This window comes from Nanorana parkeri, unplaced genomic scaffold (genome assembly GCF_000935625.1).
Source record: "Nanorana parkeri isolate BGI_ZX_2015 unplaced genomic scaffold, ASM93562v1 scaffold11, whole genome shotgun sequence".
Lineage (NCBI taxonomy): Eukaryota > Metazoa > Chordata > Amphibia > Anura > Dicroglossidae > Nanorana > Nanorana parkeri.
In genome coordinates, this window is record NW_017306279.1 from 3,385,595 (window position 1) to 3,398,646 (window position 13,052).

A 13,052-nucleotide genomic window follows, 5' to 3' on the forward strand; every position below is an offset into this window, starting at 1 on the left:
ATTCAGCGCGCCGCGTCTCTGCAATGCCCGTAGTCGCAACACGGCTGGGCGCTTATCTAGACTGGGCGCTTATCTAGCGCCGGTTTTTGCCCGCCCACTTGGCGCCGACTTTAAAACCGGGCGCTTGTCTAGCGCCCGCTTTTGCCCGCCTACTTGGCGCCAATTTTGAAACCGAGCGCTTGTCTAGCGCCCGATTTTGACCGCCTACTTGGCGCCGATTTGAAGACCGGGCGCTTGTCTAGCGCCGGTTTTTGCCCGCCCACTTGGCGCCGATTTTAAAACCGGGCGCTTGTCTAGCGCCGGTTTTTGCCCGCCCACTTGGCGCCGATTTTAAAACCGGGCGCTTGCCTAGCGCCCGCTTTTGCCCGCCTACTTGACGCCGATTTTGAAACCGGGCGCTTGTGTAGCGCCCGCTTTTGACCGCCTAATGGTGAACAGGCGCCTGGTTGTAAAAAATCGGCACTAAGTAGGCGGGGGAAAAGGGGCACTACGCAGGCGCCCGGTTTTCAAAATCGGCGCGATATCTTGACCTCCACCTAGTTCTATGACGGGCGTGAAGTAATTGTTCAGGGCGGGGTAAGATAGTCGTCCTGCGAGGCGCTTGTCTAGCGCCCGCTTTTGCCCGCCTACTCTAACCGATTTTGAAAACCAGGCGCCTGCATAGTGCCCGTTTTCCCCCGCCTACTTAGTGCCGATTTTTTACAACTGGAGACTAGGCAGGCGCCCGGTTTTCAAAATCGGCATTTGGAACACACTATTGCGAGGCAGATAATTGCATGCAGACTCAGAGTGACCTCACATATCAGCTCCAATACCAGCATCACTTTACCTTGCCCAGCCCGGTCATTATTCACCTATTTGCTGCATTAGCCAGCTTCATTTACTTCACAAGCCGCCCGCGGTCACACGTGGTCTGTGAGGGTCAGGAAATGCTTCCACAGCCCACTGAGCCCAGGTGTCATGTAAGATGGGTTGCTTGGAAAAGTCATCACACTGTATAATTCCTCCTGTACAGCAGAGTTTCCCGGGGGCGGCACCCTTTAAAAGTATGCAAAATCTGGAGGCACCTCATTGTAGCATGTCATGGATTTTAAGGGGGAACCCCATGCAAAGGAATGGAAAAAGACATGGAAGTCCCCTTTTTACATAAGGAGCTCTCCTTCACATGAGTGACCCCTTCCCATCACAAGCCGCCCACCTTCATGTCAATCTCTCATATCAGGAGCACCACCGCCGTTGTGGTGGAAGGGAACATATGGTGCATTGTACAGCATCAGACATGTGGAACAGAGAATGCAATGTACAGAATGAGGTGGTGTGTGAATTGGAACAACTTACTCTCTGGGATGGGCGGAGGTGGTGGCTGGGGTTCAGATATTAAAATGACTTCACCTCAATAATGAGAGGAGACATACATTTCTTCATCACTGTTCTCTCCATAGTTTGATTCAGGCAGATCAAATCCTGACCCTTGCACAGTGGGGTTACCCTGGCACTGCAAGGGTTAAAGGAGAACTATGGGGTGTGGGCTTTTCCCCATAGGGTAACGGGAGGACACAAACTCGCGTCCTCCCGTCACCCTAAGCTCAGTATACCGCGAGCTATAGCTTGCGGTACACTGAGACGCTGACGCGGATCCCGGCCATTATGTCGGGATCCGTCCAGCTGCTTGAGTGACAGCTGGCTCTGCCTCTAGATAGGCAGAGCCAGCTGTCACTCAAGCAGCTGGACGGATCCCGACATAATTGCCGGGATCCGCGTCAGCGTCTCAGTGTACCGCAAGCTATAGCTCGCGGTATACTGAGCTTAGGGTGACGGGAGGACGCTAGTTTGTGTCCTCCCGTTACCCTATGGGGAAAAGCCCACACCCCATAGTTCTCCTTTAAGTCCTCGTTTTGCCTAGGGAGCTAAAAAACAAAGTTGTGCTCACCCAATCCTCCAAGCCGCCTTGCTCTTAGATTGCTCCCCCTCCGCTCCAGCAGTCTGAGGTCCCAGAGTCATCACGTTCTATAGACACTGTATAGGACGTGAGGACGCCGAGGGACATACCATGGCTGTAGTGGAGGGAGCGGTGTAGGAGCCAGCCGAGATTGTGGTTCAGGTGAGTATAACTTTATTTTAGCTCCCTAGACAAAAATGAGCATTTAACCCTTACAGTGCAGGGGTAGCCCCACTGCAAGGGTTAAGGTTTGATTTGCCCGGAGTCCTGCTTTGACAAGATCCACCAAGTTCAGTGCAATTACAGAACAAAAACTGAGCCAATGTCAGCAACTGGTCTCAATAAAGAAAAGCAATAGACGTGTGCAGGGGGATATCAGACAATAACAATCAGTCATACAGAGTGAAAAACATGGCTCCCAGAACATGAAAATGTACGAGTTGGACCAGCCAGACCATTCGGGCCCGGTGCAGACCTACGCGATCCGGGATTGCACGCTCCTGCACACTGCAGGCACCCATTGATTTCAATCGGGTGACATCCGCGCCGCAATCACAGAAAAAAAGGTATAGGTACCTTTTTTTTTCCCTCCAGATACACGACGTGATCGTGTTCGGAAGCACAGGCGGAATCGCAGCGCGGTCCGCCTGCCGCAACTGGGGTGCCATTAGAAAATAACGGCACCCACAGCTCGATCGTTTCACACCTTGGCGACTCCTGAGCGTGCGGCAATCCGTGCGGAATCGTGCACGATTGCCTAGGTGTGCGCAGGCCCTGAATGACAGAAGTGAGAATCGGTGGTATCAAAGTTTTCATTGTGTGTCTCCACAAATACACAGATACAGCATGGCACTACCTGTCTTTCCTCTCGCTTCCAGTCTCCAAGCTAGTAGATGGATGGCTGCTGGAGACTGCTCCTTCCCTTCTGTGAGCTTGTACTGAACAGGAAGTTCAGGGAAGCCGAGCTGAGAGAGTTGGAGCTGTTCAGAAACATACTGGCTGTGTTTGGCCCCAAATATATAACAAAATACTTTGCTGGGCAATGTATATTTGTTTGATCTGGATTCGTTATGGAAAAAAAAAGTTTGAGCGTTTAATACTACTTTAAATAGTTCGGAACACATGTAAAAAGTTTGCACTTTCCTCTTTCCTCTGGTTCCGGGCTCCGCCGCCGAGTCTCTCCTCACTGAAGTGAGCAGAGCGGCAAGAGTTAGGTGGGGGAAAAAAATAAAATAAATACAAATTAAAAAAAATATGAAATAATTAAATAAATAAAAAAGGTGATTCAAAAGTAAAAAATAATAAGAAACAAAATATTAAAAAATAAGAAAATAATTATAAAAAATAAACAATAAGATAAAAAATTCTAAAAAAATAAATACGATTAAAAAAAATAAGAAGAAATAATTAAATAATCTAAAAAAAAATAAAGAAACAGTAAAAAAAAAAATTGAAACTAACCCCGCCGCCCTGCCATCTGGTTGCCATTCTCCCATTGATGGGAAGGGGGGGCGTACTGCGGAACCTGGCCTTGGGGCGGCAGGGAGAGTAAATCCGGCCCTGATCACTGTAGTAGAAGAAGCGTGATATTACAAGGAAAAAAAGAAAAGAAAAAAGCCAGAAAAAGGAAACTAATACAGCCACCACATCTAAGGACTGGTAGGCTGCAAGTAATTACATATTTTTGGGTTCAGATACACTATACGTCCAGCCATTCAGACAGAGACATTCATGGATAGTGAAAACAAAAACTCTGCTCACCTGGAAAAACAAATGAAATGCTGGTACTGGTTTTAGGAAATAAACAACACAGATTCTTTTTTTTAAATGGGTTTAATTACAAAGAGAATTTACAGCTAAAATAACACTTTTGTAAATTCCTTCGAGCAGCATTGCAAACAGCAGGAAACTTGCCAAGCAAGAGGTAAGACTACTAATAAATAATTTCAGCTGTCTATATGGACAAATTATTAATTACAATAAAATCTTAGCAGTACACATTCCAAGTATACTGCCTATACCTATGTTGTTCTTCCTGTTCCAAAACGAGGTTTTGATCTGCAAAGAGAATGTAAGACACAACTTCAATACAAAGAACTATAATTTATTAATAACAGAAACAAAAGTGCCATTAAAGCTGGCCGTATGCACTTAGAATAATTTAAACAGTGAAAGTTAAAGGCTAAGTTCACGCTTCTGAACATGTTTCATGTTACCCCCATATTTAGGGGGGTAACATGAAACATGGTCACATTGCACCTCCCCCCTTACCTACATTGCGGGGTTCTTCTCCCTGCCCGCTGCTGTTAGAATTTGGCACGGCTCTGGCTCTGCCCACACAGCTGGAACATCCACCCACAGATCCTTTGATCTGTGAATGGACAAACTACAAGTTCCATCAGTCACCATCACAGAGGGACTTGTACCCCTCAGTGGAATACACATAGGATGATTGTAGTCCATTGACACTTCCTCCCGTCCATGTTAATGAATGTCTTTACTGAGGTATAGACATGGACAGGAGGAAGAGTCTGCAGGAGCCAGAGCATTGCACACGTGAACTACTGCACATTTTTTTCTTTTATGAAAATGTGTGTATTTGTTTTTTTTTCCATAAAAGGTGGAATTTCCTTTTTACAGAAAATAACAAAACAACAGGAGGCTACTGACGAAATCACGTGTTGGGATAGAAAACTTGAATTAATATTATATACCTTTCTGAATACACGGGCCTCATAGATATAAGTAATGAACTGGAGGATTGGTAAATGTCTGATGGCACGTGGAGTCAGAAGTGATGACGAGGGAGAAAGAGAGGAGCTTGTGAGAAGAGAGATTTTAAAGGAGAACTATGCGAGCTACAGCTAGCAGTATACGGAGACGCTGAAGCGGATCCGGATCCGCCCAGCTGCGTGAGTGAAAGCTGGCTCTGCCTATCTAGAGGCAGAGCCAGCTGTACCTGCCACGTTCCGCCAGTCAGCGATGGAGGATCGGAGGGTGGAATCCAGTCCCTTACTTGTCACGGCAGGGAGCCGTGACAGAATCGAGAGGTGAGTGAACGCCGGTATGTGTTCGCTCACTTCCTGATCTACTGAGCCGACCTGTGACAGTGTTATTGTCACAGGTCGGCTAGAACTATGAGGATGAGTGAAAATCACTCACCTCATAGTTCTCCTTTAACATACACTTTCATTTCATACATTTACTCCCCCTGTGTGTTAATGCATTGAGGAGGAGGGACACATTTTAGTAGCATTTTAACAGCTCTATAAAAACTTGCAATTTACCTAGGGTTCTTCTCTGTGTTACTTTGCCGGCTATTGGTCTGAACAGACGCTTTGATTTGAGCTTCAAGCCTGGAGTAAATCCCACCTGCATGCTGATATCAGAAAATGTCAGGATTAATATATATACACAGATGATAAGAGAAGCAGTAATATACAGGAAAAGCCAGGTATACACTATTTTATCTATACACTGTGTAACAGAATTTGATGTTTAACAGCAACAAAAAACTAACATGCATTCATCAACATATATTACAAGCGATACACACTTTTTTGAAAGCCAGGTAAATCTAGACATATTCACCAATGATCTCCAATATCTGGATTTTAGAATTCTTCAGCTAAAAGTGCTGCTCTATAGAACATTCACTGGATTTATAAAGAATATTAAAAATGAAAGAACTTAGCAAATTTTCTGGGAATCTGCACTGAATGTACAATGAATGAAGATTTAGATAAACAAATGGTCTCTAAAGAGAATCATTGGGAAATGCTTGGATTTGTTTAGCCCAGAGTGGAAAATATTACTTTTATAAGCATTTGCTTTTTGTAATGAAAGAATTCCAAAATTCAGATAGTGGGGACTGTTGATAATTGTTGGAATGGCTGAATGCTTCAATGAAATAATAAAAGGGAATGTGCTTTATAGATCAGGTGAATGATTCATTGGTATGCGTATGGTGAACCTGGGGAAAATCTTGATCTGCTATCTGCTGCTTTATTAAAAATATTTGGCAAAAATGTCAGGAAAGAAAATCTCAGTTAATATGTTAAATGGGCTATTTCACCCAAACATGAAACTAAAGTGGGATGAATCAGCACACGGCTTCTGATATGTCTTGGATTCATTCCAACAAGATACTAAGTAAATTATCAACGTCCTAGATCAAGACTTGACTCATTAGAAGAGTTTTACTGAATGCTGGCACCATAGGCAGACCGGGGCTAAAGGACAGCCTACTTACTTCCTTCCCATCTTTGGATTTCACACGCTCAAGATCTCCTAGTCTTATTTTAATGAGATGGCTTGTGATTTCAGTCATTCTTCTCTGGTCTGAAACAAAGACATTTCAAATGCCATTAATTACATTGTACACAATGCTGTGGCTTTTTTCACTTATAGAAGCTGGGACATAATTAGCAAGCAATGTGCAGATAATCCACAATACAAACTGCAGTTTCTAGTTGACCATGTCACCACAGGGTCACTTCTACAAAAAAGGCTTCCTTTACTTGCCCTATACTTACCTTTCAGTTGCCTGTGTGTTAAAAATATGCCGCTTTGCTGCTTCCCAGCTGCAGCATGCATTCCACAGTTCCAATGGTGTCGAATACTAGCTCCCCACAGCACAATGTAGTTCCACCTGCTGGCTCATATGCCACCACAGGACGTACCATTGGACTGGAAGCAGCATTAGCACAGCGTGCAGTGTGGTTAGCAGGTATTAGATCCACTTGAAGTACCAAATACCTGCAGTGGGCAGAGAACAGCGAACTGGAGACTTTCAACACATGGGCCACTGAACTAGCAAGTATGCTGCCTCTTCTTTTACAGGCTGTCTTGTTTGTAGAAGTGACCCTGGGAAAAGTCACTCCAAATTTGTAATTCTTCCTTGTGCATCCTCTATAATATATGAAAGTGAAAATCTATCAGAAAGAGGGCAGGGCAGGTGGAATAGACACTTGTGTCAATTATTTTTTTTATTTTTTATATAGAGCCGGCAATAAACGCAGTGCTTTACCTAATGCACATTCACATCAGTACCTGCCCTCAAGTAGCTTACAATCTAAGGTCCCTATCTCACATGCATGCATACATACATGGGCCAATTTAGACTGGAGCCAATTAACCCACCAGCATGTCTTTGGAGTGTGGGAGGAAACCCACGCAAGCACAAGGAGAACATGCAAACTCCTTTGCAGATAGTGACCTGGCCCAGGATTCAAACCAAGGATCCCCCAGTGCTGCAAGGCAGAAGTCCTAACCACTACGCCAGTGTGCTGCCCATAAATATCTCACCACCTTGCACCAACAATGTCCACATTAGATAGAAGACAGAAGGCGGCCGGCATCTACCCAAAACTTAAATATCTGTTTTAGCTGGACGGACCCTTTAAACGTTAAAGATAATATTTAAAATAATACAAACCTTCTTCTCTCTGAGCATCTTGGTTAAACCTCATGGAACGAGATGCATCCCATTTACTTCTCTGTACACTCACCCTGTTAAAACAAATAAAACATATTAAAACAAAACATACACAGCAGATATAAATTCAAGAGACCGATGTGCTAAAAATACTTACGTAAATGGAGACGAGTCTCGAGATGACTGTTGAGAAACAAAAATAGGAATAAAATGTATAATCTGATCTTGACCACATTAATACCGGATTATTTTACATTGCAGAGTTTTAATATAGAAACATAAAACAGCTTGATTAGCTGAAAAACGCAAACTATAAACAATTTCTTGAATGGGTTTGTTTTCTAAAAGCTCTTATGCTCTCACATTCCAAAATCATTGTTTTGTCTTTTAAATCCATAAAAAATAAGTAATGCACATGGAAGAAAATGTTTATTCATTTATTTTATTTATTACGAGAATACTATTCAAGAATGAATGCTAAATAGTGGTATCTTTTGTGCATTCTATAGTGCTGATGGCACTATACAGATTCATTTTATTATTTCATACAAAAAGCTTCAAAAGACAACTGCACTACTCTAGATTCATCCAGCTCTTTACACCAGGTGTGGGTGCCAGCTCAATCGGGGCTCGTTACTACACATAACAACCCCCCCCCTTCCTTATTCTGAGTTTCCTGAAGAAAAGACACAGGGCCTGTAATCAGTATGCAAGAAACCCTATTGTTTCATCTCATGCACACCTTGCCCCACTCCTAAAGTGTTTCATCATAGTATAAGGTTTATTGGAGAAAACATTATTGTCCTTAATCACTCACCATAAACATTGATAAATCATTCACAATATTAGGTATTATACATAACAGTATGCAAAGAGAAAGGATGAGATGGAGATGTGAGGAATAAGAACATATATAAGAAAAGGCTATCTGTGATTAAAATATTATTTAAGCAAGATTTGTAGTAGGGATGCACCGATACTTTTCAGATACCAGTGCCGATACTTTGGATTTTCATGAGAACTACCAGGGTTGCAGCTGGGACCTGGCTCTGGCGCTCCACCACTGTCCTGAAATCATTATGTCCTGAAATCATTAGTCGATATTGTTTTAGAAAAACTCACATGACAATATATAAAAATGTATCAGTACTTGTATTTGTGAGTACTTGGGCAAGTATCAGTACTTGTACTTGCAAAAATGGTGTCGGTGCATCCCTAAGTCTCATTTGAAAGGTCGGGTTCACACTGTTCATAGTTGTGAATGGGCCCATATAGTTTCTCTTTCACACTAAACTGCAACACACAGATTTGAACCAACGTGAAACGTGAAATGCATTTTCTTATAAAGTTTATAGATTTTGCTGCATGAATGGAAAAGCGTGAATAGGCCTTAGTATACCATTATATCAAATTATAATAATTAGATATAATTGTATATTGATACATGATATTTATTGTTAAGCTGCCTTAAGCTTTGAAGGGATTGATTCGAAGATTACATCTAACAGTATAACATTTTAGTGTTTATCTGATATGATTTTGTACTCTAAGCAGGGTTTCCTCTCTTAGAGGTCCTTAAAACCATTGCTAGGTTACACGTTTTTATCAATGCTGCAGTACTCAAATATGTTGAAAGCCTCTGTAGACTGGAAGCTGGCCATTTTTGTTTCTTACTGAGAATACAGAACAAAGCACCCATTACTCTGAGTTAAGTGAAGAACCCAGTGGATCATCCATGGAGTAAGCATGGACAGATGCCACACTCATGCCTACCAAATGGAGGTGAGCTCACAGGTTTCTCTTGGAATGACATGTTAAAGGATCCTTCAGTGTTACAGAACCATATGGAAATGTAGAAGGGAGAAGTATTCACCTTTTCTTGTGATTTTTCTTTTTTAGTAATACTAGGTGAAGACACTCGTTTCTTTGTTTGTCTGCTGGACTTCTTTAGCTTCTCTTTTCTCCCTGCTAAATAGAGTTGAGTTTAATCACAGTAATGTATGTTATTAAAATGTAAAATGCCTAACAGTAATCATCATCCTGTAGAACTGGTAAGAAGATCACAATTATAGATAAATGAAGCAGAAGGATGATCCCTGATGGCTACAAAGAGTTCATCCCTCATGCTGAGAAGAAAACAAACCTAGCACTTGTACTCAAAGATAAGTACTGTGTTAGATCTCTTCTCGGCAGAAAGTCATGAGCAAGAGTACAGTATTGGGTCTGCTGGGTTTTTACTGGAACCACTAAAGGTGGAGAGAGCCATGGGATGACAGCAATGGTGCCAGCTACAATACGAGGGAAAATATTGGCATAGGAAGTTTTTCTTTCACAAAAGAATCATTGAAAATGTAGGCATGTCACCCAAATCAAAAGAAACTGATCTCATGTCAATGAGTAGCTTTATAGATATCTGACAGCTTAATGGCAGCACCTGATTACATTGACACTTTAAAATATAATCCATTCTTTTAAAATCTGACGTTAATATGAAATTTAAAAGCAAAGCAATGCAAGAACTAAAATTTCTGTCATTACTATAAAATGACTTAACAGTATAAAAGTCTACCTTGTTTCTTTGACACTTCTTCCTCATCCCCAACCTCATCTTCAGTCACCTCAGATCCAGTTGTATAATCTTCTTCTTCTGATAATAATGACTGTTGCTTCAAGAAGGAGACATATCTTGATTTAAATACAGCCAGAGGGATGTGAATATGGACAAACACACATATTTCTGTTTTCTTCTGTGCTAGGAAAATATCACACATACTGGCACAGTTCTCTGTGTGCAGTAATCTTTTAGCAACAAAAGCCTGTGCCTGGGCTAGCTTAGTTAATAATATTTGATCTCAATGGATGATAGCTGAGCTGAATGATTAGAGTTGCCATTGAAATTAATGTATGCTGCCTCCACAACATTAAGGCATTTTTGGGTAAACCCCTTTAGTCTGATAACAGACCTTTTTCAGGGTTGGTATACTGGGATTATTACCAAACCTGTCACCTATAAAGGTTAAGGACAGAATTGATATGTTTGTGGTTTAATTTAGATTTTTATGGCATCATGGAGGCATAGTGGCAAGTACGTCTACCTTACAACAATTACTTTGTAGGCTGACATCCCACGCCCCCTTTATTTCATCCCAGTGCTCTAAAAGCTCCATGATCCATGCTCTAATAGCCAACTGTTAGGCTTCGGTTACTTCTGCTTAGCTTTGCCCTTGATTAGGTGATTAGGTGTGTGCCTGTGAGCTGGGCTCATTGGATTGTAAGCTCTACTGCACAGGAACTGAAAATAATGATGAACATACCTGAAAAGTGCTATAAATATGGAAAACTAAAAGCTTTAAAAAGTACTTGTACTTGAAGGATTCTGGACACGTGATCCCTCCTGTGCTTGCCAACATCTATGGCAGGAGAACAGGTCTGATACACATCAATGCCAAAAGGGATTGCCCAGTGACTTGAAAGCTATTTTAAGGCTAAAGCCTCAATAAACACCAATCAAAGTGAAGCACTTGCTTTTACATCTGTCTTGCAGTGAACTCTGCCTTGTGTATGTGTAGCCTAATGCCCAGTCTCACCTGTGCTTAACAGTAGGGATGTCCCGATGCCACTTTTTTTAAGACCAAGTACAAGTACTGGCCCTCATGTACTTGCCGATACCAATTACCGATACTTTCTCTTAAAGGGACAGGTGACATTTCTTCAAAAACAATACAGAGAATAAGGTATCACTGCCGGAGGTCTGATGGGGAGTGTAGTTCCCTCGGTAACAAGTGGAACCCCTCAGGGCACGGTATCAATAGTGGCTGCGATAAGGAGGGGTTAGGTTGGTAGCACTGCCCACGATGCTGTTGGAGCATGATGGGATCAGTAGCTGTCACACCTGATTATCAGTGGAATGGTATGCAAGTTATTGCATACAAGTACAAGTATCGGGCCCAATTCTGATGCTAGCATCGGTATCGGGACATCCCTAGTTAAATATCTATTATAAATATTAAAATAATTGCTTTTAGTACTTTTAGAATCTCAAAATATATAATATCATTAAAATATGTATGAGGGTACTGTCATTTATGCTGTGGAACTAAAAATATACTGATGGGGTCAGATCAATTGAACAGTCAAAGCACATTCATAGGGCCACTCACACACTTAGGTGAATTTATTAAAAGAAGTGTAAACTGTTTACCTAATGAAGTGTATGGTCATTTAACTTAGTGAATATGTGCCCCTGTGTTCAGGTTAATTATCCATTCAGGTGCTGTTTTTTTTAATAAACCTTTCACGTGATTGGGTATTGAAAGTGAACACAATTCCACTTTATTCACTAAACTAAGTAAACATTTTCTTGTATATTAATTTTAAAAAAATGCAGAGTGTCCACTCCTTTAGTTAAGCAAACCTATGGCCTTGCTCATCCATTAGCTCACAACATTCTATGAAGGCATGATTATTTATGAATGTGAATACACCCATAGCAAGCAACCCTGAAAACAGACCATGGCACATTTATAAACCAGCAATGCAAATTCTTAAAAACAACAGAGGCAAACAATAGAAATGCCCCAAATTCACATACCTATGTGTTGTGGAGTGTATACATGGAGACATAAGTCAATCAGACTGGCGTGTGATAAATAAAAAGACTCGATGTTACGCGCCGGTGCTGGAGTAGGAGGCAGCGATCGGTCCCGCAGGCGCAAGGAGAGGTGAGTCTATGACACACTGCTGTGGGTGGAGCTCCAGGTGGAGTCCTCTGGGCAGTCGCCGGCCAACTACATTAGACCCCACCTGTAGCTCCGCCCACAGCAGTGACCAACGCTCCTCCAGCCTGCCCAGAGGACCCCAGCCACCACGGAAGGTAACAAAAAAAAAAAAAACAGCTCAAGCTTCGGCGCTAGGCATCGGGGCATTTTGAGGTACTTGTCAAAATGCCCTGTATCAGGCCCGATTCCGATGGTAGCATCGGTATCGGGACATCCCTACTTAAAGGAGAACTATGAGATGAGTGATTTCCACTCACCTCATAGTTCTAGCCGACCTGTGACAATGAGACTGTCACAGGTCGGCTCAGTAGATCGGGAGGTGAGCGAACACATACCAGGTTCGCTCACCTCTCGATCCTGTCACGGCTCTCTGCCGTGACAGGGGGAGGGGCTGGATTCCCCTCTCCCCGCTCCGATCTGCCAGCGCTGACTGGCGGAACGGACGGGGGAGGGGGCGGGTACAGCTGGCTCTGCCTCTAGATAGGCAGAGCCAGCTGTCACTCACGCAGCTGGGCGGATCCCGTCATCTACGTCGGGATCCGCTCCGGCTGCGGCGTCTCAGTATACCGCGAGCTGTAGCTCGCGATATACTGAGCTTAGGGTAACGGGAGGAGGCTAGTTTGTGTCCTCCCGTTACCCTAAGGAGAACTATGGGGAAAAACACTGACCCCATAGTTCTCCTTTAACAGTATATCAAATGGGTGGTGTTTGTAGCATTACAGAGTGGTACAGTGGCTTTATAAAAATACCACAAACTCCAATCAAGCCTTAATCTCTTAAAGGTAGTGAATTATGCATGGGGTCTATACCTGTAAGCACTGTAAAGGGCTTGCACTTTGTAAACATTGTTAGTTTAAACACGTTTATGACCTGACAAGTTTCCTTTAAGCAACTTTCC

General features: G+C 42.7%; 1 protein-coding gene across 1 annotated transcript in view; it reads right to left on the reverse strand.

The window, feature by feature from the left end:
- Window positions 1-3,774: 3,774 nt before the first annotated feature.
- Window positions 3,775-13,052, reverse strand: part of KIAA1841 (KIAA1841 ortholog) — a 49,633-nt gene continuing 40,355 nt past the window's right edge. Inside the window, exons 16-22 of the mRNA XM_018555698.1 lie at window positions 9,946-10,061; window positions 9,250-9,341; window positions 7,534-7,559; window positions 7,377-7,450; window positions 6,192-6,280; window positions 5,227-5,318; window positions 3,775-3,997 (exon numbers count right to left, since the gene is read on the reverse strand). Coding sequence (XP_018411200.1) covers window positions 3,961-3,997; window positions 5,227-5,318; window positions 6,192-6,280; window positions 7,377-7,450; window positions 7,534-7,559; window positions 9,250-9,341; window positions 9,946-10,061 — 526 coding nt within the window. The 3' untranslated portion in view covers window positions 3,775-3,960. The remainder of the gene's footprint in view (window positions 3,998-5,226; window positions 5,319-6,191; window positions 6,281-7,376; window positions 7,451-7,533; window positions 7,560-9,249; window positions 9,342-9,945; window positions 10,062-13,052) is intronic.